At 42.4% G+C, this 27,725-nt stretch overlaps 1 protein-coding gene across 3 annotated transcripts in view; it reads right to left on the bottom strand.

Annotated features, from left to right (window-relative positions):
• The window catches only part of adamts3 (ADAM metallopeptidase with thrombospondin type 1 motif, 3), a 225,245-nt gene that overhangs the window by 113,360 nt on the left and 84,160 nt on the right, over positions 1-27,725 (bottom strand). For all 3 annotated transcript variants that reach the window (XM_071352472.1, XM_071352473.1, XM_071352474.1), the window contains exons 4-9: positions 24,568-24,724; positions 14,771-15,009; positions 10,516-10,599; positions 9,201-9,357; positions 5,934-6,039; positions 5,113-5,256 (exon numbers count right to left, since the gene is read on the bottom strand). In XM_071352472.1, coding sequence (XP_071208573.1) covers positions 5,113-5,256; positions 5,934-6,039; positions 9,201-9,357; positions 10,516-10,599; positions 14,771-15,009; positions 24,568-24,724 — 887 coding nt within the window. The remainder of the gene's footprint in view (positions 1-5,112; positions 5,257-5,933; positions 6,040-9,200; positions 9,358-10,515; positions 10,600-14,770; positions 15,010-24,567; positions 24,725-27,725) is intronic.

Raw genomic sequence — 27,725 nt, 5'->3', positions numbered from 1 at the left:
TTTTAGTAACAGTACTAGTAATGGTATTGGTTTTAGTAACAGTACTAGTAATGGTATTGGTTTTAGTAACAGTACTAGTAATGGTATTGGTTTTAGTAACAGTACTAGTAATGGTATTGGTTTTAGTAACAGTACTAGTAATGGTATTGGTTTTAGTAACAGTACTAGTAATGGTATTGGTTTTAGTAACAGTACTAGTAATGGTATTGGTTTTAGTAACAGTACTAGTAATGGTATTGGTTTTAGTAACAGTACTAGTAATGGTATTGGTTTTAGTAACAGTACTAGTAATGGTATTGGTTTTAGTAACAGTACTAGTAGTGGTATTGGTTTTAGTAACAGTACTAGTAGTGGTATTGGTTTTAGTAACAGTAATGGTATTGGTTTTAGTAACAGTAATGGTATTGGTTTTAGTAACAGTAATGGTATTGGTTTTAGTAACAGTAATGGTATTGGTTTTAGTAACAGTAATGGTATTGGTTTAGTAACAGTAATGGTATTGGTTTTGTAACAGTAATGGTATTGGTTTTGTAACAGTAATGGTATTGGTTTTGTAACAGTAATGGTATTGGTTTTGTAACAGTAATGGTATTGGTTTTAGTAACAGTAATGGTATTGGTTTTAGTAACAGTAATGGTATTGGTTTTAGTAACAGTAATGGTATTGGTTTTAGTAACAGTACTAGTAATGGTATTGGTTTTAGTAACAGTACTAGTAATGGTATTGGTTTTAGTAACAGTACTAGTAATGGTATTGGTTTTAGTAACAGTACTAGTAATGGTATTGGTTTTAGTAACAGTACTAGTAATGGTATTGGTTTTAGTAACAGTACTAGTAATGGTATTGGTTTTAGTAACAGTACTAGTAATGGTATTGGTTTTAGTAACAGTACTAGTAATGGTATTGGTTTTAGTAACAGTACTAGTAATGGTATTGGTTTTAGTAACAGTACTAGTAATGGTATTGGTTTTAGTAACAGTACTAGTAGTGGTATTGGTTTTAGTAACAGTACTAGTAGTGGTATTGGTTTTAGTAACAGTACTAGTAGTGGTATTGGTTTTAGTAACAGTACTAGTAGTGGTATTGGTTTTAGTAACAGTACTAGTAGTGGTATTGGTTTTAGTAACAGTACTAGTAATGGTATTGGTTTTAGTAACAGTACTAGTAGTGGTATTGGTTTTAGTAACAGTACTAGTAGTGGTATTGGTTTTAGTAACAGTAATGGTATTGGTTTTAGTAACAGTAATGGTATTGGTTTTAGTAACAGTAATGGTATTGGTTTTAGTAACAGTAATGGTATTGGTTTTAGTAACAGTAATGGTATTGGTTTAGTAACAGTAATGGTATTGGTTTAGTAACAGTAATGGTATTGGTTTTGTAACAGTAATGGTATTGGTTTTGTAACAGTAATGGTATTGGTTTTGTAACAGTAATGGTATTGGTTTTGTAACAGTAATGGTATTGGTTTTAGTAACAGTAATGGTATTGGTTTTAGTAACAGTAATGGTATTGGTTTTAGTAACAGTAATGGTATTGGTTTTAGTAACAGTACTAGTAATGGTATTGGTTTTAGTAACAGTACTAGTAATGGTATTGGTTTTAGTAACAGTACTAGTAATGGTATTGGTTTTAGTAACAGTACTAGTAATGGTATTGGTTTTAGTAACAGTACTAGTAATGGTATTGGTTTTAGTAACAGTACTAGTAATGGTATTGGTTTTAGTAACAGTACTAGTAATGGTATTGGTTTTAGTAACAGTACTAGTAATGGTATTGGTTTTAGTAACAGTACTAGTAATGGTATTGGTTTTAGTAACAGTACTAGTAATGGTATTGGTTTTAGTAACAGTACTAGTAATGGTATTGGTTTTAGTAACAGTACTAGTAATGGTATTGGTTTTAGTAACAGTACTAGTAATGGTATTGGTTTTAGTAACAGTACTAGTAGTGGTATTGGTTTTAGTAACAGTACTAGTAGTGGTATTGGTTTTAGTAACAGTACTAGTAGTGGTATTGGTTTTAGTAACAGTACTAGTAGTGGTATTGGTTTTAGTAACAGTACTAGTAGTGGTATTGGTTTTAGTAACAGTACTAGTAGTGGTATTGGTTTTAGTAACAGTACTAGTAGTGGTATTGGTTTTAGTAACAGTACTAGTAGTGGTATTGGTTTTAGTAACAGTACTAGTAGTGGTATTGGTTTTAGTAACAGTACTAGTAGTGGTATTGGTTTTAGTAACAGTACTAGTAGTGGTATTGGTTTTAGTAACAGTACTAGTAGTGGTATTGGTTTTAGTAACAGTACTAGTAGTGGTATTGGTTTTAGTAACAGTACTAGTAGTGGTATTGGTTTTAGTAACAGTACTAGTAGTGGTATTGGTTTTAGTAACAGTACTAGTAGTGGTATTGGTTTTAGTAACAGTACTAGTAGTGGTATTGGTTTTAGTAACAGTACTAGTAGTGGTATTGGTTTTAGTAACAGTACTAGTAGTGGTATTGGTTTTAGTAACAGTACTAGTAGTGGTATTGGTTTTAGTAACAGTACTAGTAATGGTATTGGTTTTAGTAACAGTACTAGTAATGGTATTGGTTTTAGTAACAGTACTAGTAATGGTATTGGTTTTAGTAACAGTACTAGTAATGGTATTGGTTTTAGTAACAGTACTAGTAATGGTATTGGTTTTAGTAACAGTACTAGTAATGGTATTGGTTTTAGTAACAGTACTAGTAATGGTATTGGTTTTAGTAACAGTACTAGTAATGGTATTGGTTTTAGTAACAGTACTAGTAGTGGTATTGGTTTTAGTAACAGTACTAGTAGTGGTATTGGTTTTAGTAACAGTAATGGTATTGGTTTTAGTAACAGTAATGGTATTGGTTTTAGTAACAGTAATGGTATTGGTTTTAGTAACAGTAATGGTATTGGTTTAGTAACAGTAATGGTATTGGTTTAGTAACAGTAATGGTATTGGTTTTGTAACAGTAATGGTATTGGTTTTGTAACAGTAATGGTATTGGTTTTGTAACAGTAATGGTATTGGTTTTAGTAACAGTAATGGTATTGGTTTTAGTAACAGTAATGGTATTGGTTTTAGTAACAGTACTAGTAATGGTATTGGTTTTAGTAACAGTACTAGTAATGGTATTGGTTTTAGTAACAGTACTAGTAATGGTATTGGTTTTAGTAACAGTACTAGTAATGGTATTGGTTTTAGTAACAGTACTAGTAATGGTATTGGTTTTAGTAACAGTACTAGTAATGGTATTGGTTTTAGTAACAGTACTAGTAATGGTATTGGTTTTAGTAACAGTACTAGTAATGGTATTGGTTTTAGTAACAGTACTAGTAATGGTATTGGTTTTAGTAACAGTACTAGTAATGGTATTGGTTTTAGTAACAGTACTAGTAATGGTATTGGTTTTAGTAACAGTACTAGTAATGGTATTGGTTTTAGTAACAGTACTAGTAATGGTATTGGTTTTAGTAACAGTACTAGTAATGGTATTGGTTTTAGTAACAGTACTAGTAATGGTATTGGTTTTAGTAACAGTACTAGTAATGGTATTGGTTTTAGTAACAGTACTAGTAATGGTATTGGTTTTAGTAACAGTACTAGTAATGGTATTGGTTTTAGTAACAGTACTAGTAATGGTATTGGTTTTAGTAACAGTACTAGTAATGGTATTGGTTTTAGTAACAGTACTAGTAATGGTATTGGTTTTAGTAACAGTACTAGTAATGGTATTGGTTTTAGTAACAGTACTAGTAATGGTATTGGTTTTAGTAACAGTACTAGTAATGGTATTGGTTTTAGTAACAGTACTAGTAATGGTATTGGTTTTAGTAACAGTACTAGTAATGGTATTGGTTTTAGTAACAGTACTAGTAGTGGTATTGGTTTTAGTAACAGTACTAGTAGTGGTATTGGTTTTAGTAACAGTACTAGTAGTGGTATTGGTTTTAGTAACAGTACTAGTAGTGGTATTGGTTTTAGTAACAGTACTAGTAGTGGTATTGGTTTTAGTAACAGTACTAGTAGTGGTATTGGTTTTAGTAACAGTACTAGTAGTGGTATTGGTTTTAGTAACAGTACTAGTAGTGGTATTGGTTTTAGTAACAGTACTAGTAGTGGTATTGGTTTTAGTAACAGTACTAGTAGTGGTATTGGTTTTAGTAACAGTACTAGTAGTGGTATTGGTTTTAGTAACAGTACTAGTAGTGGTATTGGTTTTAGTAACAGTACTAGTAGTGGTATTGGTTTTAGTAACAGTACTAGTAGTGGTATTGGTTTTAGTAACAGTACTAGTAGTGGTATTGGTTTTAGTAACAGTACTAGTAGTGGTATTGGTTTTAGTAACAGTACTAGTAATGGTATTGGTTTTAGTAACAGTACTAGTAATGGTATTGGTTTTAGTAACAGTACTAGTAATGGTATTGGTTTAGTAACAGTAATGGTATTGGTTTAGTAACAGTAATGGTATTGGTTTAGTAACAGTAATGGTATTGGTTTTAGTAACAGTAATGGTATTGGTTTTAGTAACAGTAATGGTATTGGTTTTAGTAACAGTAATGGTATTGGTTTTAGTAACAGTACTAGTAATGGTATTGGTTTTAGTAACAGTACTAGTAATGGTATTGGTTTTAGTAACAGTACTAGTAATGGTTTTAGTTTTAGTAACAGTAAAGTAGTATTAGTTTTAGTAACAGTAAAGTAATTGTATTATTTTTAGTAACAGTAACGTACTATTAATAGCATTTGTTTTAGTAACAGTAAACTACCATTAATAATATTAGTTTTAGTAACAGTAAAGTACCATTAATAATATTAGTTTTAGTAACAGTAAAGTACCATTAATAGTATTAGTAATAGTAAAGTACCATTACTAGTATTAGTTTTAGTACCAGTAAAGTACTATTAATAGTATATGTTTTAGTACCAGTAAAGTACTATTAATAGCATTAGTTTTAGTAACAGTAAAGTAACAGTCATAGTAATTATACTAGTAATAGTACACGTATTAGTGATAGTATTAATATTAGTAATGGTAAAGTAAATGGAACGTAATAGTAAAGTAACAATACTAGTTAAAGTAGGTTAATAGAGGGTAACATACTGTATATATCTCTTGAGCTCCTGTCCACTACACATGGACCAGTGGTATCGGTGGAAGGCAGCTTGAACCAGTGGAGCCATCACACTCCCCATGGCTGTCTCGTCTCCACAACGATTCCCCTGACCATCATGCTCCATACCCAGCCTTTACACACACACGAGAGACAGAGAGACAGAGAGACAGAGAGACAGAGAGACAGAGAGACAGAGAGACAGAGAGACAGAGAGAGACAGAGACAGAGAGACAGAGAGAGACAGAGACAGAGACAGAGACAGAGACAGAGACAGAGACAGAGACAGAGACAGAGCGAGTTAGGGACGTTGTCAGGGACGTTGAGTCGTAATAAGATTGAATTTGACTTGTTACCTCTCCAGCTCCCCACTACCTCTCCAGCTCCCCACTACCTCTCCAGCTCCTCTGGGTTCCCCACTACCCTCTCCAGCTCCCCACTACCCTCTCCAGCTCCCCACTACCCTCTCCAGCTCCTCTGGGTTCCCCACTACCTCTCCAGCTCCTCTGGGTTCCCCACTACCCCTCCAGCTCCTCTGGGGTCCCTATGGCCTGCCGCTCTATGGATGTTATGTCAGATTGACGTAATTCGGGAGGAGGCAGGACATGATGTAATATCATAAGGAGGAGAGGCTGTAGAATAGATGGACCTGTCTCTGAAAGGTGGTTGATGCTAACGTCAGATCACAGAGGAGCGAACTGAACACAAAACCACTGAATAGAATATGGGAAACATTCTATTCCCACACTATGGAACCTTGAACCGCCCCCGTGTAAACACATACACACACACACAGATAATCAGAATTTACACATGTCCGGTCTCGTGGGCGACAACGAAGGCAGAGGAGAATCCATCCTCATGGTTCAGCGTGCAGCTCCGGACTGTGTGGCACATGCCTGTTACGGGGGCGTAGCCTGGAGAGGAGAGAAATCATTCCACAGTGAGGTAGATATGGTGAAAGAGAGAGGAGAGAAATCATTCCACAGTGAGGTAGGAAGAGAGAAATCATTCTACAGTGAGGTATGAAGAGAGAGGAGAGAAATCATTCTACAGTGAGGTAGGAAGAGAGAAGAGAGAAATCATTCTACATTGAGGTAGATATGGTGAAAGAGAGGAGAGAAATCATTCTACAGTGAGGTATGAAGAGAGAGGAGAGACATCATTCTACAGTGAGGTATGAAGAGAGAGGAGAGAAATCATTCCACAGTGAGGTAGGAAGAGAGAGGAGAGAAATCATTCCACAGTGAGGTAGGAAGAGAGAGGAGAGAAATCATTCCACACTGAGGTAGGAAGAGAGAGGAGAGAAATCATTCTACAGTGAGGTAGATATGGTGAAAGAGAGAGGAGAGAAATCATTCCACAGTGAGGTAGATATGGTGAAAGAGAGGAGAGAAATCATTCCACAGTGGGGTAGATATGGTGAAAGAGAGAGGAGAGAAATCATTCTACAGCGAGGTAGGAAGAGAGAGGAGAGAAATCATTCTACAGCGAGGTAGGAAGAGAGAGGAGAGAAATCATTCTACAGCGAGGTAGGAAGAGAGAGGAGAGAAATCATTCTACAGCGAGGTAGGAAGAGAGAGGAGAGAAATCATTCTACAGCGAGGTAGGAAGAGAAAGGAGAGAAACCATTCCACAGTGAGGTAGGAAGAGAGGAGAGAAACCATTCCACAGTGAGGTAGGCAGAGAGAGGAGAGAAATCATTCTACAGTGAGGTAGGAAGAGAGAGGAGAAAAATCATTCTACAGTGAGGTAGGAAGAGAGGAGAGAAATCATTCTACAGTGAGGTAGGCAGAGAGAGGAGAGAAATCATTCTACAGTGAGGTAGGAAGAGAGAGGAGAAAAATCATTCTACAGTGAGGTAGATATGGTGAAAGAGAAAGGAGAGAAACAGGGAGCGAGAGAGAATGGTGCGTAGTAGTGCGAATAGTGGTTTTTGAGGTGGCTTCAGTTTCATTATTAAAAAATAATCCCGTAAAAAAAATATTTAAAAGCAATAAATGCACTACGCATTATGTGGGTTGAATGCTGAAACACAGTATAAAACAGCCTAAGGTATTTATGCTGCAGTAGTATATGTGTCGAGGGGCTAGGGTCAGTCTGTTATATCTGGAGTACTTCTCCTGTCTTATCCAGTGTCCTGTGTGAATTTAAGTATGCTCTCTCTAATTCTCTTTCTCTCTCTCGGAGGACCTGAGCCCTAGGACCATGCGTCAGGACTACCGGGCATGATGACTCCTTGCTGTCCCCAGTCCACCTGGCCGTGCTGCTGCTCCAGTTTCAACTGTTCTGCCTGCGGCTATGGAACCCTGACCTGTTCACCGGACGTGCTACTTGTCCCAGACCTGCTGTTTTGGACTCTCTCTCTACCACAACTGTTGTCTCTAACTCTGAATGATCGGCTATGAAAAGCCAACTGACATTTACTCCTGAGGTGCTGACCTGTTGCACCCTCTACAACCACTGTGATTATTATAATCTGACCCTGCTGGTCATCTATGAACGTTTGAACATCTTGGTCATGTTCTGTTATAATCTTTGGTGCAAACAAATAAATACAAAATAAATTGATAACTTAGTATGAAAAATGAGAGCCTGAAACTATAAATGTTGTTAGAAGATACAACAGACTGTTCTTCTTCAGAACAACTCTGGTATAACAGATAAATCCAGCATGTCTAAATTAAAATACTGCTTCAACATCAAATAGTGCAACTGGCTGCTTCAACATCAAATAGTACAACTGGCTGCTTCAACATCAAATAGTACAACTGGCTTCAACATCAAATAGTGCAACTGGCTGCTTCAACATCAAATAGTACAACTGGCTGCTTCAACATCAAATAGTACAACTGGCTGCTTCAACATCAAATAGTACAACTGGCTGCTTCAACATCAAATAGTGCAACTGGCTGCTTCAACATCAAATAGTGCAACTGGCTGCTTCAACATCAAATAGTGCAACTGGCTGCTTCAACATCAAATAGTGCAACTGGCTGCTTCAACATCAAATAGTACAACTGGCTGCTTCAACATCAAATAGTACAACTGGCTGCTTCAACATCAAATAGTACAACTGGCTGCTTCAACATCAAATAGTGCAACTGGCTGCTTCAACATCAAATAGTGCAACTGGCTGCTTCAACATCAAATAGTGCAACTGGCTGCTTCAACATCAAATAGTGCAACTGGCTGCTTCAACATCAAATAGTACAACTGGCTGCTTCAACATCAAATAGTACAACTGGCTTCAACATCAAATAGTACAACTGGCTGCTTCAACATCAAATAGCGTAACTGGCTGCTTCAACATCAAATAGCGCAACTGGCTGCTTCAACATCAAATAGTACAACTGGCTGCTTCAACATCAAATAGTACAACTGGCTGCTTCAACATCAAATAGTACAACTGGCTGCTTCAACATCAAATAGTACAACTGGCTGCTTCAACATCAAATAGTGCAACTGGCTGCTTCAACATCAAATAGTGCAACTGGCTGCTTCAACATCAAATAGTGCAACTGGCTGCTTCAACATCAAATAGTGCAACTGGCTGCTTCAACATCAAATAGTACAACTGGCTGCTTCAACATCAAATAGTACAACTGGCTTCAACATCAAATAGTACAACTGGCTGCTTCAACATCAAATAGCGTAACTGGCTGCTTCAACATCAAATAGCGTAACTGGCTGCTTCAACATCAAATAGCGCAACTGGCTGCTTCAACATCAAATAGCGCAACTGGCTGCTTCAACATCAAATAGTGCAACTGGCTGCTTCAACATCAAATAGTACAACTGGCTGCTTCAACATCAAATAGTACAACTGGCTGCTTCAACATCAAATAGTACAACTGGCTGCTTCAACAAATAGTACTAAGAGTAACATTAGGTCTTCTTCAAACACTACATTATGTGACCTAACGTTTTCAGAAGACTGCAGGCCCGGTAGGGAATGAAGTCAGTGAGACTGACAGGAGGAGGAAGCGGTACACATGGGCTAATCCTGGACCTACATTCCAGTGGGCTAGAGGTACGGTTTAGGGTCAGAGTTAGGGATCAGGGGTCGTGGTCTTACCCTGCATGCCTGTGGGTCCAAAGCCCTGTCTGGTCAGGAAGATGGCGTGATCATGGTGCTCAGAGTGGTTATGGTCTGCCTTCTGCTGAACGAACGCCCAGCGACACACGTTCTCCAGACTCCTGGACGGGTTCCCTCGTTCTATCAGGCTGATGGACTGTCAGGACAGACAAACTGTTAGAACCTGATGGCGTGGTGCTAGCAACAACAAGGTCATGGGTTCAATTCCCTCAAGATTCACAAACACATGCTGTAACCAGTAGTGGTGCGTGGGTAAAATCACTGGGGAAGCCAAACCCCCCCCCCTCAAAAAGCACTATTACATCATGTGTGTTGTGATAATTGTGTTCTCTCTATAACCTGTTAGTTTATATGCCTTGACACCGTGAGATATAGGCCTAAAGGCAGAGACAATAAGTGGCAGAATAAATTAAACCACACCTTTGGTTCATCACAAAACCGGATAGCAAGTCCACAAAGCATATTGACTCACCCAGAAATACCGTCCCCCTCTCTTTCCTCTGTCATACAGTACACACTTTTAGTTTTTGTTGTCCTAGACTACCTGACTAAAATGCTTGCTCGCTAGGCTAACTTCCTTGGGGCAACGATGCCCCAGGCCAGCTAATTAACATTAGCCTATTACATCTAGCTACATTTTGAACTTCCACCCTTTCAGACCAGGGGCACAATGCATGAATTTATGGTTGGATCAGAATCGTCATTATAAATCATTGGCCAGTACGGAGAATTAAGTAAAACCACAAATCCCTATCTCCATCTATGGGTAATTTAGGAAAGAGACAATTTTAGCTAGTTAACTAGCCATTGGAGGCCAATGACACAACGAGATGCAACAATTCACGTTTTCTTTGTAAATTACGTTTGGCTTGTGATTGGAGTGAAGCCAAATTCAAACTGTCTTCCCCTGACACTTTTGTTTTGATAAATTAAACTCACTCAGTTTAGCTCAATGCTGATTGACTAATATTATTATAATTCGTTATCAAGGGAGGCCAAATGTTCGCTGGCTTCTCTTGTATTCAATGCCACATGCAGCAACAATGTCATACTCTTTTTGACCAGACAGCATCAGATAGTTGGCCTACACATACTGAGACAGAGGGGCGCCGTTTCGCTCGGATGCTTTCTCCAGTGAGATACATTCAGCCTTTTCCCAATTGAAGGACAATTATGAAACATTTATTTGTGGAAGCCTGGCTTCCCTTGGCATCCATGAATACACACCACTGGCTGTAACTGTATGCACTCACTGTACTGGATAGAACAATCTTCTAAGTGGTATCCTACTTACCTTAGCATAGCCCAGCATGATCATCCTCACCAACACCACATTAATATGGACTCCTAGAGACTCATCGTGGTAGATCTCATTCACCTGAAACAGACAGCAAGACAGGATCGAAAACAGACGGTAAGACAGGACCGAAACTCACAGCAATACAGGACTGAAACACACAGCAATGCAGGACTGAAATATATGGCAAGACAGGACTGAAACACTCAGCAAGACAAGACTGAAACAGATGGTAAGACAGAACTGAAACGCACAGCAATACAGGACGGAAACAGGCAGTCAGACAGTAAGACAGTATTGAAACAGACGGCAATATGGTACTGAAATAGATAGTAAGACAGTATTGAAACGGACAGTAAGACACAGACAGTTAGACAGCGAGTGGATGCGTGAGGAGGAGACAATGAATTGAATACAAAGTCTCTCTCCTTTTTTATTTTATTTCACCTTTATTTCACCAGGTAGGCCAGTTGAGAACAAGTTCTCATTTACAACTGTGACCTGGCCAAGATAAAGCAAAGCGACACATACAACAACACAGAGTTACACATGGAATAAACAAACATACAGTCAATAACACAATAGACAAAGTCTATATACAGTGTGTGCAAATGAGGTAAGATATGGAAGGCAATAAATAGGCCATGGTGACGAAGTAATTACAATATACCAATTAAACACTAGAGTGATAGATGTGCAGAAGATGAATGTGCAAGTAGAGATACTGGGGTGCAAAGGAGCAAGATAAAAAATAAAAAAAAGTATGGGGATGAGGTAGTTGGATGAGATATTTACAGATGGGCTATGTACAGGTGCAGTGATCTGTGAGCTGCTCTGACAGCTGGTACTTAAAGCTAGTGAGGGAGATATGAGTCTCCAGCTTCAGTGATATTTGCAGTTCGTTCCAGTCATTGGCAGCAGAGAACTGGAAGGAAAGGCGGCCAACGGAATTGGCTTTGGGGGTGACCAGTGAAATATACCTGCTGGAGCGCGTGCTACGGGTGGGTGCTGCTATGGTGACCAGTGAGCTGAGATAAGGCGGGGCTTTACCTAGCAAAGACTTGTAGATGACCTGGAGCCAGTGGGCTTGGCGACAAATATGAAGTGAGGGCCAGCCAACGAGAGCGTACAGGTCGCAGTGATTGATAGTATATGGGGCTTTGGTGACAAAATGGATGGCACTGTGATAGACTGTATCCAATTTGTTAAGTAGAGTGTTGGAGGCTATTTTGTAAATGACATCGCCGAAGTCGAGGATCGGTAGGATGGTCAGTTTTACGAGGGTATGTTTGGCAGCATTAGCATGAGTGAAGGAGGCTTAGTTGCGAAATAGGAAGCCGATTCTAGATTTAATTTTGGATTGGAGATACTTAATGTGAGTCTGGAAGGAGAGTTGACAGTCTAACCAGACACCTAGGTATTTGTAGTTGTCCACATATTCTAAGTCAGAACCGTCCAGAGTAGTGATGCTGGATGGGAGGGCAGGTGCGGACAGCGATCGGTTGAAGAGCATGGATTTAGTTTTACTTGCATTTAAGAGCAGTTGGAGGCCATGGAAGGAGAGTTGTATGGCATTGAAGCTCGTCTGGAGGTTAGTTAACACAGTGTCCAAAGAAGGGCCAGAAGTACACAGAATGGTTTCGTCTGCGTAGAGGTGGATCAGAGAATCACGAGCAGCAAGAGCGACATCATTGATGTATACAGAGGAGAGAGTCGGCCCGAGAATTGAACCCTGTGTCACCCCCATAGAGACCGCCAGAGGTCCGGACAACAGGCCCTCCGATTTGACACACTGAACTCGATCAGAGAAGGAGTTGGTGAACCAGGCGAGGCAGTCATTTGAGAAACCAAGGCTGTTGAGTCCGCCGATAAGAATGTGGTGATTGACAGAGTCGAAAGCCTTGGCCAGGTCGATGAAGACGGCTGCACAGTAATGTCTCTTATCGATGGCGGTTATGAAATCGTTTAAGACCTTGAGCGTGGCTGACCTCACCATCTTAAATAAGCCTGTTCAAAAGATTTAGAGCAACATAGGACAAGCAACACATTGCAGACAGACAAAGCAACATAGGACAAGCAACACGTGGCACGCAGACAGACAGTCAGAGCAACATAGGACAAGCAACACGTAGCAGACAGACAAACAGAGCAAAAGCACAAAAACGAAATACATAAAAGCAACTAACACCTCACCAGCTAGGACCAGTGTATAACAATAATATAGTAAACAGGCCTACTCTGCTGTGTGTCATGGTACTGAAGGAAGCTAGCCCAACTCTGCTGTGTGTCATGGTACTGAAGGAAGCTAGCCCAACTCTGCTGTGTGTCATGGTACTGAAGGAAGCTAGCTCTACTCTGCTGTGTGTCATGGTACTGAAGGAAGCTAGCCCAACTCTGCTGTGGGTCATGGTACTGAAGGAAGCTAGCCCAACTCTGCTGTGGGTCATGGTACTGAAGGAAGCTAGCCCAACTCTGCTGTGGGTCATGGTACTGAAGGAAGCTAGCCCAACTCTGCTGTGGGTCATGGTACTGAAGGAAGCTAGCCCAACTCTGCTGTGTATATCAAGAGATATACACAGACCTCAGCTTAGCAGGGGGAAACAGGGTCAAGAGATATACACAGACCTCAGCTTAGCAAGAGGAAACAGGGACTAGATATATACATATAGACCTCAGCCTATCAGGAGGAAACAGGGTCAAGAGATATACACAGACCTCAGCTTAGCAAGAGGAAACAGGGACTAGATATATACATATAGACCTCAGCTTATCAGGAGGAAACAGGGTCAAGAGATATACACAGACCTCAGCTTAGCAAGAAGAAACAGGGACTAGATATATACATATAGACCTCAGCTTAGCAGGAGGAAACAGAAGAAACAGGAACTAGAGCTAGAGAACCTAAATATGATCCCCAATCAGAGGCAACGATAAACAGCTGCCTCTAATTGGGAACCATATTAGCACCAACATAGAAATAGACATACTAGAACACCCCCTAGTCACGCCCTGACCTACTACACCATAGAGAACCAAGGGCTCTCTATGGTCAGGGCGTGACACTTGCGAAAGTATTCACCCCCCTTGGCATGCCTAACACTTTGAAGATACAAAATATTTTTTATTGTGAAACAAACAAGAAATAAGTTTTAAAAAACTGAAAACTTGAGCGTGCAGAACTATTCACCCCTCCAAAGTCAATACTTTGTACAGCTTAAAGTGGTGCTATGGACAGATACTCCAATCTCCGCTGTGGAGCTTTGTAGCTCCTTCAGCGTTTTCTTTGGTCTCTTTGTTGCCTCTCTGATTGATGCCCTCCTTGCCTGGTCCGTGAATTTTGGTGGGCGGCCCTCTCTTGGCAGGTTTGTTGTGGTGCCATATTCTTTTCATTTTTTAATAATGGATTTAATGGTGTTCCGTGGGATGTTCAATGTTTTGTATATTTTTCTATAACCCAACCCTGATCTGTACTTCTCCACAACTTTGTCCCTGACCTGTTTAGAGAGCTCCTTGGTCTTCATGGTGCCGCTTGCTTGGTGGTGCCTCTTGCTTGGTGGTGTTGCAGACTGGGGCCTTTCAGAACAGGTGTATATATACTGCGATCATGTGACAGATCATGTGACACTTAGATTGCACACAGGTGGACTTTATTCAATTAATTATGTGACTTCTGAAGGTAATTGGGGCGGCAGGTGGTTGGAGCGTTGGACTAGTAACCGGAATGTTGCAAGATCGAATCCCCAAGCTGACAAGGTACAAAATCTGTCGTTCTGCCTCTGAACAAGGCTGTTAACCCACTGTTCCTAGGCCGTCATTGTAAATAAGAATTTGTTCTTCACTGATCTGCCTAGTTAAATAAAGGTTAAAACATTTTTTGGTTTTACCAGATCTTATTTAGGGTCTTCATAGCAAAGGGGGTGAATACATATGCACGCACCACTTTTCCGTTTTAAATTTGTTTGAATTTTTTCAAACAAGTAATTTTTTCATTTCACTTCACCAATTTGGACTTTTTTGTGTATGTCCATTACATGAAATCCAAATAAAAATCCATTTAAATTACAGGTTGTAATGTACCAAAATAGGAAAAATGCCAAGGGGGTGAATACTTTTGCAAGGCACTGTACACAGAGCTAAATGTATCAGAAGGAGAAAGTAAAGAGAAGTGACTAACAATGAAGGTTAGAGTTAGATAAGAGAAGAAGTGACTAACAATGAAGGTTAGAGGTAGATAAGAGAAGAAGTGACTTACAATGTTCATGAGGGTCAGCAGGTAGTTCTGCACATGCTCCTTGCCGTGGAAACGCACCACAGAGTAGTCGACACCCAGGAGAACTTCAATGTTGTAGTCGTCATCTCCGGCGTGGCGGCGCTTCCTCACCGCCTGGTTCACCTGCCGGGACACCTGGTCTAGAACCCCCGGAACACCTGGCAGGGACAACTGGTCTAGAACCCCCGGAACACCTGGCAGGGACAGCTCTATTTCTGGTTCTGGAGAGGAAGGATAAACAGACAGTTAGCTGTAAACTTTTCACTGACAGCTAACTTTTTTGTTAAGTTGTTAAGTTTTTATTTGGGTGGTTTGCTAGCTGACAGCTAACTTTTCATTCAGGTGGTTAGCTAGTTGACAGCTAACTTTCATTTGGGTGGTTAGCTAGCCAACAGCTATGTCTTAACTTTAGATAGCTGAGTTTGTGTGTAGAGGTGTTCTTGGAGACCCCTCCGGCTAGAATGCAGTATTTGTTCTAGATTATAACTACATTTTCCAGAAACCTAAACTCTCCAATACTTGGTATGGCCCCTTGCATTCTCAAAAACAAGCTGGGCGATCTGCAGGATCCAGGCATAGACCACAAGGAGTTCTGTCATGCAACATACAGACAATATGTTGTTTGGCAGTATTGAGCACTGGGACGAGGGAAAGGACTGGTGTACCCAAGCTGCTGTGTCAATATGTTGTTTGGCAGTATGGAGCCCTTGGATGAGGGAACACAGTGGTAATCCCTAGCTGTTGTGACAATATGTTGATGGGAGTAAGGAGCACTGGGACGAGGGAACAGAGTGGTGATCACTATCTGTTGTGACAATATATTGTTTGGTAGTATTCCATCTACATGGAATAGTAGGCTGGATAACCATTCACAACCATCTACATGGAACAGTAGGCTGGATAACCATTCACAACCATCTACATGGAATAGTAGGCTGGATAACCATTCACAACCATCTACAGGGAATAGTAGGCTGGATAACCATTCACAACCATCTACATGGAACAGTAGGCTGGATAACGAATCACAACCATCTACATGTCTAAACATTCACACCCACCTACATGGAATAGTAGGCTGGATAACCATTCACAACCATCTACATGGAACAGTAGGCTGGATAACCATTCACAACCATCTACATGGAACAGTAGGCTGGCTAACCATTCACAACCATCTACATGGAACAGTAGGCTGGATAACCATTCACAACCATCTACATGGAACAGTAGGCTGGATAACCACTCACAACCATCTACATGGAATCATGATAACCTGTAGACCACACTTTCTACCAAGAGAGTTCTCATCTATATTATTCATAGCCGTCTATTTACCACCACAGAAAGATGCTGGCACTAAGACCACTCTCAACCAACTCTAAAAGGCCATAAGCAAACAAGAAAATGCTCACCCAGAAGCGGCGCTCCTAGTGGCCGGGGACTTTAATGCAGCCACACTTAAATCAGTTTTACCAAATTTTACCAGCATGTCACATGTGCAACCAGAGAAAAAAAATCCTAGACCACCTTTGTTCCACACACAGAGATGCATACAAAGCTATCCCCCACCCTCCATTTGGTAACTCTGACCATAATTCTATCCTCCTGATTCCTGCTTACAAGCAAAAACTAAAGCAGGAAGTACCAGTGACTCGCTCAATACAGAAGTGGTCAGATGACGCGGATGCTACACTACAGGACTGTTTTGTTAGCACAGACTGGAATATGTTCCAGGATTCATCCAATGGCATTGAAGGGTACACCACCTCAGTCATCGGCTTCATCAATAAGTGCATTGACAACGTCGTCCCCACAGTGACTGTACGTACATATCCCAACCAGAAGCCATGGATTACAAGCAACATCTGCATCGAGCTAAATGCTAGATTTGCCGCTTTCAAGGAGCGAGAGATTAATCCGTACGCTTATAAGAAATCCCGTTATGCACTCAGACGAACCATCAAACAAGCAAAGCGTCAATACACGATTAAGTTTGAATCCTACTACACCGGCTCTGACACTTGTCGGATGTGGCAGGACTTTGAAAACTATTATGGACTACAAAGGGAAACCCAGACGTGAGCTTGTTACGCACGCCTCTGAGAAGAGGGAACGCAACTCCCTGCTGCAACTCAACTCCCTGTGAAGTGTAAGAGGTATGGACTGTAGGCGTGAGTAAGGACGACAAAGGCAGATTTTACCGTTACTTGGATTTATTTCCTTACGGTAATATGGGGAAAAGGGGCTGGACGGAACCAAAGCAAAGAAAGTAAATATCAAAACTTCCCCCTTTCCTATCTAACCTGCCTACCCACTACTTACCTATCTTAGCACCACCTGGTGCCCTAACCAAAATACAGGGGGTGGTCCGCCCAGGTCTTACCTAGTGTGCCTAGACAATGAATATACTACGGGTATATGTATGCCCGCGGGCCTCTTGCCTAAGCACTCCCAAAGTGCCTTCTCCTTCCCCCCAAACCAACATGATCTACCCCTCAGCCTTCAATGATCTCACCCTGCCTATCATCTCTCTCTCGCTCTCCTTCTAATGATTTTACTCCTCCTAAACAGAACACTGGCTTTTATATAGCTTCAGGTGGCAATAGTGATTAGTGTCAGCTGCTTCTTGACGAGGGGGCCGGGTCAGCTCTCTAATCATCCATTAGCCATTGAGTCGACCAATCAGCTGGTTGGGGAGGCTTCCAGGAAGCCATCTCCTGAAACACACACACTCAAATACAACACAGAAACTGGGGAACGTAACAGAGCTGCACAGTGACGCGAGCATACCAGAAGAGCTAAATGCCTTTTATGCTCACTTTGAGGCAAGCAACACTGAAACATGCACGAGAGCACCAGCTGTTCTGGATGTATGTGTGATAACATTCTCGTGAGCCGATGTGGACAAAACCTTTAAACAGGTCAACATTCACAAAGCCGCTGGGCCAGACGGATTACCAGGACGTGTACTCAAATCATGCGCTAACCAACTGGCAAGTGTCTTCACTGACATTTTCATCCTCTCCCTGACCGAGTCTGTAATACCTACATGTTTCAAGCAGACCACCATAGTCCCTGTACCCAAGGAAGCGAAGGTAACCTGCCTAAATGTTTACTGCCCCGTGGCACTCACGTCGGTAGCCAAGAAGTGCTTGGAAAGGCTGGTCATGGCTCACATCGACAGCATCCTTCCGGACACCCTAGACCCACTCCAATTCGCATACCGCCCAGACAGATCCACAGATGACGCAATCTCAATCGCACTCCACACTCTTTTCTCACCTGGACAAAATGAACACCTATGTGAGAATGCTGTTTTTTGACTATAGCTCTGTGTTCAACACTATAGTGCCCACGAATCTCATCACTAAGCTAAGGACTCTGGGACTAAACACTTCCCTCTGCAACTGTATCCTGGACTTCCTGACAGGCCGACCCCAGGTGGTAAGAGTGGGCAACAACACATCTGCCACGCTGATCATTAACACTGGGGCCCCTCGGGGGTAGATACTTAGTCCCCTCCTGCATTCTCTGTTGTCCCATGACTGCGTGGCCAAACACGACTCCAACACCATTAATACGTTTGCTGACGACACAACAGTGGTAGGCCTGATCACGATGACACGGCCTATAGGGAGGAGGTCAGAGAACTGGCAGTGTGGTGCCAGAACAACCACCTCTCCCTCAATGTGAGCAAGACAAAGGAGCTGATCGTGGACTACAGGAAAAGGTGAGCCGAACAGGCCCCCATTAACATCAACGGGGCTGTAGTGGAGCGGGTTGAGAGTTTGAAGTTCCTTGGTGTCCACATCAGCAACGAAATGTCATGGTCCAAACATACCAAGACAGTCGTGAAGAGGGCACGACAAAACCTTTTCCCCCTCAGGAGACTGAAAAGATTTTGCATGAGCTCCCAGATCCCCAAAAGGTGTAGAACCTTTTGGGTTGTGCACCATCGAGAGCATCCTGACCCGGTTTCATCACCGCCTGGTAATGCAACTGCTCGGCATCTGACCGTAAGGCGCTACAGAGCGTAGTGCGAACGGCCCAGTACATCACTGGGGCCAAGCTTCCTGCCATCCAGGACATATACAATTGGCGGTGTCAGAGGAAAGCCCATAAAATTGTCAGTGAGTCCAGTCACCCAAGTCATAGACTGTTTTCTCTGCTACCGCACGGCAAGCGGTACCGGAGCACCAAGTCTAGGACCAAAAGGTTCCTCAACAGCTTCTACCCCCAAGCCATAAGACTGCTGAACAATGAATTACATTTCCGCCAGACAATTTACTTTGACACCCCTCCCCTCCCTTTTGTACACTGCTGCTACTCGCTGTTTATTATCTATGCATAGTCACTACATGTACAAATTACCTCAACAAGCCGGTACCCCCGCACACTGACTCGGTACCGGTGCCCCCTGTATATAGCCTCCACACTGACTCTGTACCGTAACACCCTGTATATAGCCTCCACACTGACTCTGTACCGTAACACCCTGTATATAGCCTCCACACTGACTCTGTACCATAACACCCTGTATATAGCCTCCACACTGACTCGGTACCGGTGCCCCCTGTATATGGCCTACACACTGACTCTGTACCGTAACACCCTGTATATAGCCTCCACACTGACTCTGTACCATAACACCCTGTATATAGCCTCCACACTGACTCGGTACCGGTGCCCCCTGTATATAGCCTCCACACTGACTCTGTACCATAACACCCTGTATATAGCCTCCACACTGACTCTGTACCGTAACACCCTGTATATAGCCTCCACACTGACTCTGTACCATAACACCCTGTATATAGCCTCCACACTGACTCGGTACCGGTGACCCCTGTATATAGCCTCCACACTGACTCTGTACCGTAACACCCTGTATATAGCCTCCACACTGACTCTGTACCATAACACCCTGTATATAGCCTCCACACTGACTCGGTACCGGTAGCCCCTGTATATAGCCTCCACACTGACTCTGTACCATAACACCCTGTATATAGCCTCCACACTGACTCGGTACCGGTGCCCCCTGTATATAGCCTCCACACTGACTCTGTACCGTAACACCCTGTATATAGCCTCCACACTGACTCTGTACCGTAACACCCTGTATATAGCCTCCACACTGACTCTGTACCGTAACACCCTGTATATAGCCTCCACACTGACTCTGTACCATAACACCCTGTATATAGCCTCCACACTGACTCGGTACCGGTGACCCCTGTATATAGCCTCCACACTGACTCTGTACCATAACACCCTGTATATAGCCTCCACACTGACTCGGTACCGGTGACCCCTGTATATAGCCTCCACACTGACTCTGTACCATAACACCCTGTATATAGCCTCCACACTGACTCGGTACCGGTGACCCCTGTATATAGCCTCCACACTGACTCGGTACCAGTGCCCCCTGTATATAGCCTCCGCACTGACTCAGTACCGGTGACCCCTGTATATAGCCTCCACACTGACTCGGTACCGGTGACCCCTGTATATAGCCTCCACACTGACTCGGTACCGGTGACCCCTGTATATAGCCTCCACACTGACTCGGTACCAGTGCCCCCTGTATATAGCCTCGTTATTGTTATTCTTATTGTGTTACTTTATATTATTACTTTTTATTTTAGTCCACTTGGTAAAAAATGTCTTAACTCTTCTTGAACTGCACTGTTCATTAAGGGCTTGTAAGTAAGCATTTCACGGTAAAGTCTACGCAATGTCGGCGCATGTGACAAATAAAGTTTGATTTGATTAGTAATCTGACTAAACACTCACTAACCACTCACCCATCTACATGGAACAGTAGGCTGGATAACCATTCACAACCATCTACAGGGAACAGTAGGCTGGCTAACCATTCACAACCATCTACAGGGAACAGTAGGCTGGATAACCATTCACAACCATCTACAGGGAACAGTAGGCTGGATAACCATTCACAACCATCTACAGGGAACAGTAGGCTGGATAACCATTCACAACCATCTACAGGGAACAGTAGGCTGGATAACCATTCACAACCATCTACAGGGAACAGTAGGCTGGCTAACCATTCACAACCATCTACAGGGAACAGTAGGCTGGATAACCATTCACAACCATCTACAGGGAACAGTAGGCTGGCTAACCATTCACAACCATCTACAGGGAACAGTAGGCTGGATAACCATTCACAACCATCTACATGGAACAGTAGGCTGGATAACCATTCACACCCACCTACATGGACCAGTAGGCTGGATAACCATTCACAACCATCTACAGGGAACAGTAGGCTGGATAACCATTCACACCCACCTACATGGACCAGTAGGCTGGCTAACCATTCACAACCATCTACATGGACCAGTAGGCTGGATAACCATTCACACCCACCTACATGGAACAGTAGGCTGGCTAACCATTCACAACCATCTACATGGACCAGTAGGCTGGATAACCATTCACACCCACCTACATGGAACAGTAGGCTGGCTAACCATTCACAACCATCTACATGGACCAGTAGGCTGGATAACCATTCACACCCACCTACATGGAACAGTAGGCTGGCTAACCATTCACAACCATCTACATGGACCAGTAGGCTGGATAACCATTCACACCCACCTACAGGGAACAGTAGGCTGGATAACCATTCACACCCACCTACATGGACCAGTAGGCTGGCTAACCATTCACAACCATCTACATGGACCAGTAGGCTGGATAACCATTCACACCCACCTACATGGAACAGTAGGCTGGCTAACCATTCACAACCATCTACATGGACCAGTAGGCTGGATAACCATTCACACCCATCTACATGGAACAGTAGGCTGGCTAACCATTCACAACCATCTACATGGACCAGTAGGCTGGATAACCATTCACACCCACCTACATGTAACAGTAGGCTGGCTAACCATTCACACCCACCTACATGGAACAGTAGGCTGGCTAACCATTCACAACCATCTACATGGACCAGTAGGCTGGATAACCATTCACACCCACCTACATGGAACAGTAGGCTGGCTAACCATTCACAACCATCTACATGGACCAGTAGGCTGGATAACCATTCACACCCATCTACATGGAACAGTAGGCTGGATAACCATTCACACCCACCTACATGGACCAGTAGGCTGGCTAACCATTCACACCCACCTACATGGACCAGTAGGCTGGATAACCATTCACACCCATCTACATGGAACAGTAGGCTGGATAACAACTCACAACCATCTACATGACAGACTTCTACCATACCGCTAACAGACTCATTATAACATCAGCCGATGTCAGGTGAGTGATGCAGACTACTCTGGGTGCTTCATTAACTTTTCACCTGTAGTTTTACACACACAAACACACACACACACCTGCTATGCCAGGGTAGTGGGTTCAATTCCCGGTTCAATTCCCGGCACCATCCACACGTAAAAAAATGATGCACGCAGGAATGTAAGTCACTTTGGTTAAAAGTGTCTGCTAAATTATACAATATACATACACGCACTACAGATCAAAAGTTTGCAAAATAACATCAAATTAATCAGAAATACAGTGTAGACATTGTTAATGTTGTAAATGACTATTGTAGCTGGAAACGGCAGATTTTTAATGGAATATCTACATAGACGTACAGAGGCCCATTATTAGCAACCATCACTCCTGTGTTCCATGTAATAGCCTTCATTTCTCAGAATAGACTGATGAGTTTCAGAAGAAAGTACTTTGTTTCTGGCCATTTTGAGCCTGTAATTGAACCCACAAATGCTGATGCACCAGATACTCAACTAGTCTAAAGAAGGCCAGTTTTATTGCTTCTTTAATCAGGACAACAGTTTTCAGCTGTGCTAACATAATTGCAAACGGGTTTTCTAATGATCAGTTAGCCTTTTAAAATTAACTTGGATTAGCTAACACAACGTGCCATTGGAACACAGGAGTGATGGTTGCTGATAATGGGCCTCTGTACGTCTATGTAGATATTCCATTAAGAATCAGCTGTTTCCAGCTACAATAGTCATTTACAACATTAACAATGTCTACACTGTATTTCTGATCAATTTGATGTTATTTTAATGGACAAAACATTTGCTTTTCTTTCAAAAACATGGAAATTGCTAAGTGAACCCAAACTTTTGAATGGTAGTATATACACTGCTCAAAAAAATGAAGGGAACACTAAAATAACACATCCTAGATCTGAATGAATGAAATATTCTTATTAAATACTTTTTTCTTTACATAGTTGAATGTGCTGACAACAAAATCACACAAAAATGATCAATGGAAATCAAATTTATCAACCCATGGAGGTCTGGATTTGGAGTCACACTCAAAATTAAAGTGGAAAACCACACTACAGGCTGATCCAACTTTGATGTAATGTCCTTAAAACAAGTCAAAATGAGGCTCAGTAGTGTGTGTGGCCTCCACGTGCCTGTATGACCTCCCTACAACGCCTGGGCATGCTCCTGATGAGGTGGCGGATGGTCTCCTGAGGGATCTCCTCCCAGACCTTGACTAAAGCATCCGCCAACTCCTGGACAGTCTGTGGTGCAATGTGGCTTTGGCGGATGGAGCGAGACATGATGTCCCAGATGTGCTCAATTGGATTCAGGTCTGGGGAATGGGCGGGCCAGTCTATAGCATCAATGCCTTCCTCTTGCAGGAACTGCTGACACACTCCAGCCACATGAGGTCTAGCATTGTCTTGCATTAGGAGGAACCCAGGGCCAACCGCACCAGCATATGGTCTCACAAGGGGTCTGAGGATCTCATCTCGGTACCTAATGGCAGTCAGGCTACCTCTGGCGAGCACATGGAGGGCTGTGCGGCCCCCCAAAGAAATGCCACCCCACACCATGATTGACCCACCACCAAACCGGTCATGCTGGAGGATGTTGCAGGCAGCAGAACGTTCTCCACGGCGTCTCCAGACTCTGTCACGTCTGTCACGTGCTCAGTGTGAACCTGCTTTCATCTGTGAAGAGCACAGGGCGCCAGTGGCGAATTTGCCAATCTTGGTGTTCTCTGGCAAATGTCAAACGTCCTGCACGGTGTTGGGCTGTAAGCACAACCCCCACCTGTGGACGTCGGGCCCTCATACCACCCTCATGGAGTCTGTTTCTGACCGTTTGAGCAGACACATGCACATTTGTGGCCTGCTGGAGGTCATTTTGCAGGGCTCTGGCAGTGCTCCTCCTGATCCTCCTTGCACAAAGGCGGAGGTAGCAGTCCTGCTGCTGGGTTGTTGCCCTCCTACGGCCTCCTCCACGTCTCCTGATGTATTGGCCTGTCTCCTGGTAGCGCCTCCATGCTCTGGACACTACGCTGACAGACACAGCAAACCTTCTTGCCACAGCTCGCATTGATGTGCCATCCTGGATGAGCTGCACTACCTGAGCCACTTGTGTGGGTTGTAGACTCCGTCTCATGCTACCACTAGAGTGAAAGCACCGCCAGCATTCAAAAGTGACCAAAACATCAACCAGGAAGCATAGGAACTGAGAAGTGGTCTGTGGTCACCACCTGCAGAACCACTCCTTTATTGGGGGTGTCTTGCTAATTGCCTATAATTTCCACCTGTTGTCTATTCCATTTGCACAACAGCATGTGAAATTTATTGTCAATCAGTGTTGCTTCCTAAGTGGACAGTTTGATTTCACAGAAGTGTGATTGACTTGGAGTTACATTGTGTTGTTTAAGTGTTCCCTTTATTTTTTGGAGCAGTGTATATATCACACACAGCTTACCTTCCAGTTGGTAGTCCAGTGAGATGTCAGAGGGGGCATGTAGAACAGCAGATCTCCTGTAGACAACATGGACTCTGCCCTGGTCCTCATGTTCCTGAGTCCCTCTCTCCAACGGCTCAATGAAGTACTCATCTGAGTCTGTCCGGATCATACCAGCCTGGAGAGAGAGCGGGAAAAGAGTCAGAGAGAATATATATATGGCCAAATGGGTGATTCTTCAGAAGTGATGCAAATTGGGAATGGAAATAAAAGGGATACCTAGTCATTTGCAAAACTGAATGCATTCAAATGAAAAGTTTCTAACACATTTAACACAACCCCTTTGAATCAGAGAGGTGCGGGAGGCTGCCTTAATCAACGTCAATGTCATCGGCGCCCGGGGAGCAGTTGCTGTTGTTGGGGGTTAACTGCATTGCTTAAAACTTCTCTAGGGTAGGGGGCAGCATTCGGAATTTTGGATGAAATGCATGCCCAAATTAAACTGCCTGCTTCTCGGGCCCAGAAGATATGATATGCATATAACTTACAAAACTGTTAAAATAGTGTCTGAGTATAACAGAACTGATTTGGCAGGCGAAAATGCCATTACAGTATCCATTTACTTAGGACTCAAATTGCAGTTTCTATGCCTTCCATTCCAGATGTCAACAGTCATTAGAAATTGTTTCAGGCTTGTATTCTGAAAAATGAGGAAGTAAGAGCAGTCTGAATGAGTGGACCCTAAAGTGTCACAGAGCTTTTTCATGCGCGAGACCGAGAGAGTGCCTTTCTTGTTTACCTTTTAAATTGACGACGTTATTGTCCGGTTGAAATATTATCGATTATTTAGGCTAAAAACAACCTGAGGATTGAATATAAACATCGTTTGACATGTTTCTATGAACTTTACGGATACAATTTGGATTTTTGTGGATCCTGTGGATTACTGAAGAAAACGCGGCAACAAAACTGAGGTTTTTGGATATAAAGAAACTTTATCGAACAAAAGGAACATTTATTGAGTAAATGAATGTCTGCTGAGAGCAACCATATGAAGATCATCAAAGGTAAGGGATTAATTTTATCTCTATTTCTGACTTGTGTAACTGCTCTACTTGGCTGGTTACTGTTTGTAATGATTTGTCTAGTGGGCTATGTTCTCAAATAATCGTAAGTTATGCTTTCGCCGTTAAGCATTTTTAAAATCTGACACCGTGATTGGATTCACAAGAAGTTCATCTTTGAACCTATGTAAAATATGTTTTGTTTTCTGAATTTTTATAATGAGTATTTCTGTATTTGAATTTGGCGCCCAGCAGTTTCACTGGCTGTTGAAGAGGTGGGACGCTAACGTCTCACGTACCCTAGAGAGGTACACACATTACACACACTTTTACACTCATCATCTGCTGCTGCTACTGAGTTATTTGACTTGTACTATTATCTATCCTGATGCCTAGTCATTTTACCCTGCCTTCATGTACATATCCACCTCAAATACCTTATTATTATCTATCCTGACGCCTAGTCACTTTACCCTGCCTTCATGTACATATCCACCTCAAATACCTTATTATTATCTATCCTGACGCCTAGTCACTTTACCCTGCCTTCATGTACATATCCACCTCAAATACCTTATTATTATCTATCCTGACACCTAGTCACTTTACCCTGCCTTCATGTACATATCTACCTCAAATACCTTATTATTATCTACCCTGACGCCTAGTCACTTTACCCTGCCTTCATGTACATATCTACCCCAAATACCTTATTATTATCTATACTGATGACTAGTCACTTTACCCTGCCTTCATGTACATATCCACCTCAAATACCTTATTATTATCTATCCTGACACCTAGTCACTTTACCCTGCCTTCATGTACATATCTACCTCAAATACCTTATTATTATCTACCCTGACGCCTAGTCACTTTACCCTGCCTTCATGTACATATCTACCCCAAATACCTTATTATTATCTATACTGATGACTAGTCACTTTACCCTGCCTTCATGTACATATCCACCTCAAATACCTTATTATTATCTACCCTGACGCCTAGTCACTTTACCCTGCCTTCATGTACATATCCACCTCAAATACCTTATTATTATCTACCCTGACGCCTAGTCACTTTACCCTGCCTTCATGTACATATCCACCTCAAATACCTTATTATTATCTATCCTGACGCCTAGTCACTTTACCCTGCCTTCATGTACATATCTACCTCAAATACCTTATTATTATCTACCCTGACGCCTAGTCACTTTACCCTGCCTTCATGTACATATCCACCTCAAATACCTTATTATTATCTACCCTGACGCCTAGTCACTTTACCCTGCCTTCATGTACATATCCACCTCAAATACCTTATTATTATCTATCCTGACGCCTAGTCACTTTACCCTGCCTTCATGTACATATCTACCTCAAATACCTTATTATTATCTATCCTGATCCCCAGTCACTACACCCTGCCTTCATGTACATATCTACCTCAATTACCTTATTATTATCTATCCTGACGCCTAATCACTTTACCCTGACTTCACGTATTTACCCTGCCTTCATGTACATATCTACCTCAAATACCTTATTAATATATATCCTGATGCCTAGTCACTTTTCCCTGCTTTCATGTACGTACACTACATGACCATAAGTATGTGGACACCTGCTCGTCCAACATCCCATTCCAAAATCATGGGCATTAATATGGAGTTGTTCCCCTCTTTGCTGCCATAACAGCCTCCACTCTTCTGGGAAGGCTTTCTACTAGATGTTGGAACATTGCTGCGGGGACTTGCTTCCATTCAGCCACAAGAGCATTAGTGAGGTTGGGCACTGATGTTGGGTGATTAGGCCTGGCTCACAGTCGGAGTCACAATTCATCCCAAAGGTGTTAGATGGGGTTGAGGTTAGGGCTCCCTGCAGGCCAGTCAAGTTCTTCCACACGGATCTCGACAAACCATTTCTGTTTGGACCTCACTTTGTGCATGGGGGCATTGCCATGCTGAAACAGGAAAGGGCCTTCCCCAAACTGTTGGCATAAAGTTGGAAACACAGAATCGTCTAGAATGTGATTGTATGCTGTAGCGCTAAGATGTCCCTCCACTGGAACTAAGGTGCCCGAACCATGAAAAACAGACCCAGACCATTATTC

The sequence above is a fragment of the Salvelinus alpinus genome, chromosome 19 (assembly GCF_045679555.1).
Source record: "Salvelinus alpinus chromosome 19, SLU_Salpinus.1, whole genome shotgun sequence".
In the NCBI taxonomy this organism is placed as follows: Eukaryota; Metazoa; Chordata; class Actinopteri; order Salmoniformes; family Salmonidae; genus Salvelinus; species Salvelinus alpinus.
This window is presented reverse-complemented; position numbering and strand designations above follow the sequence as displayed.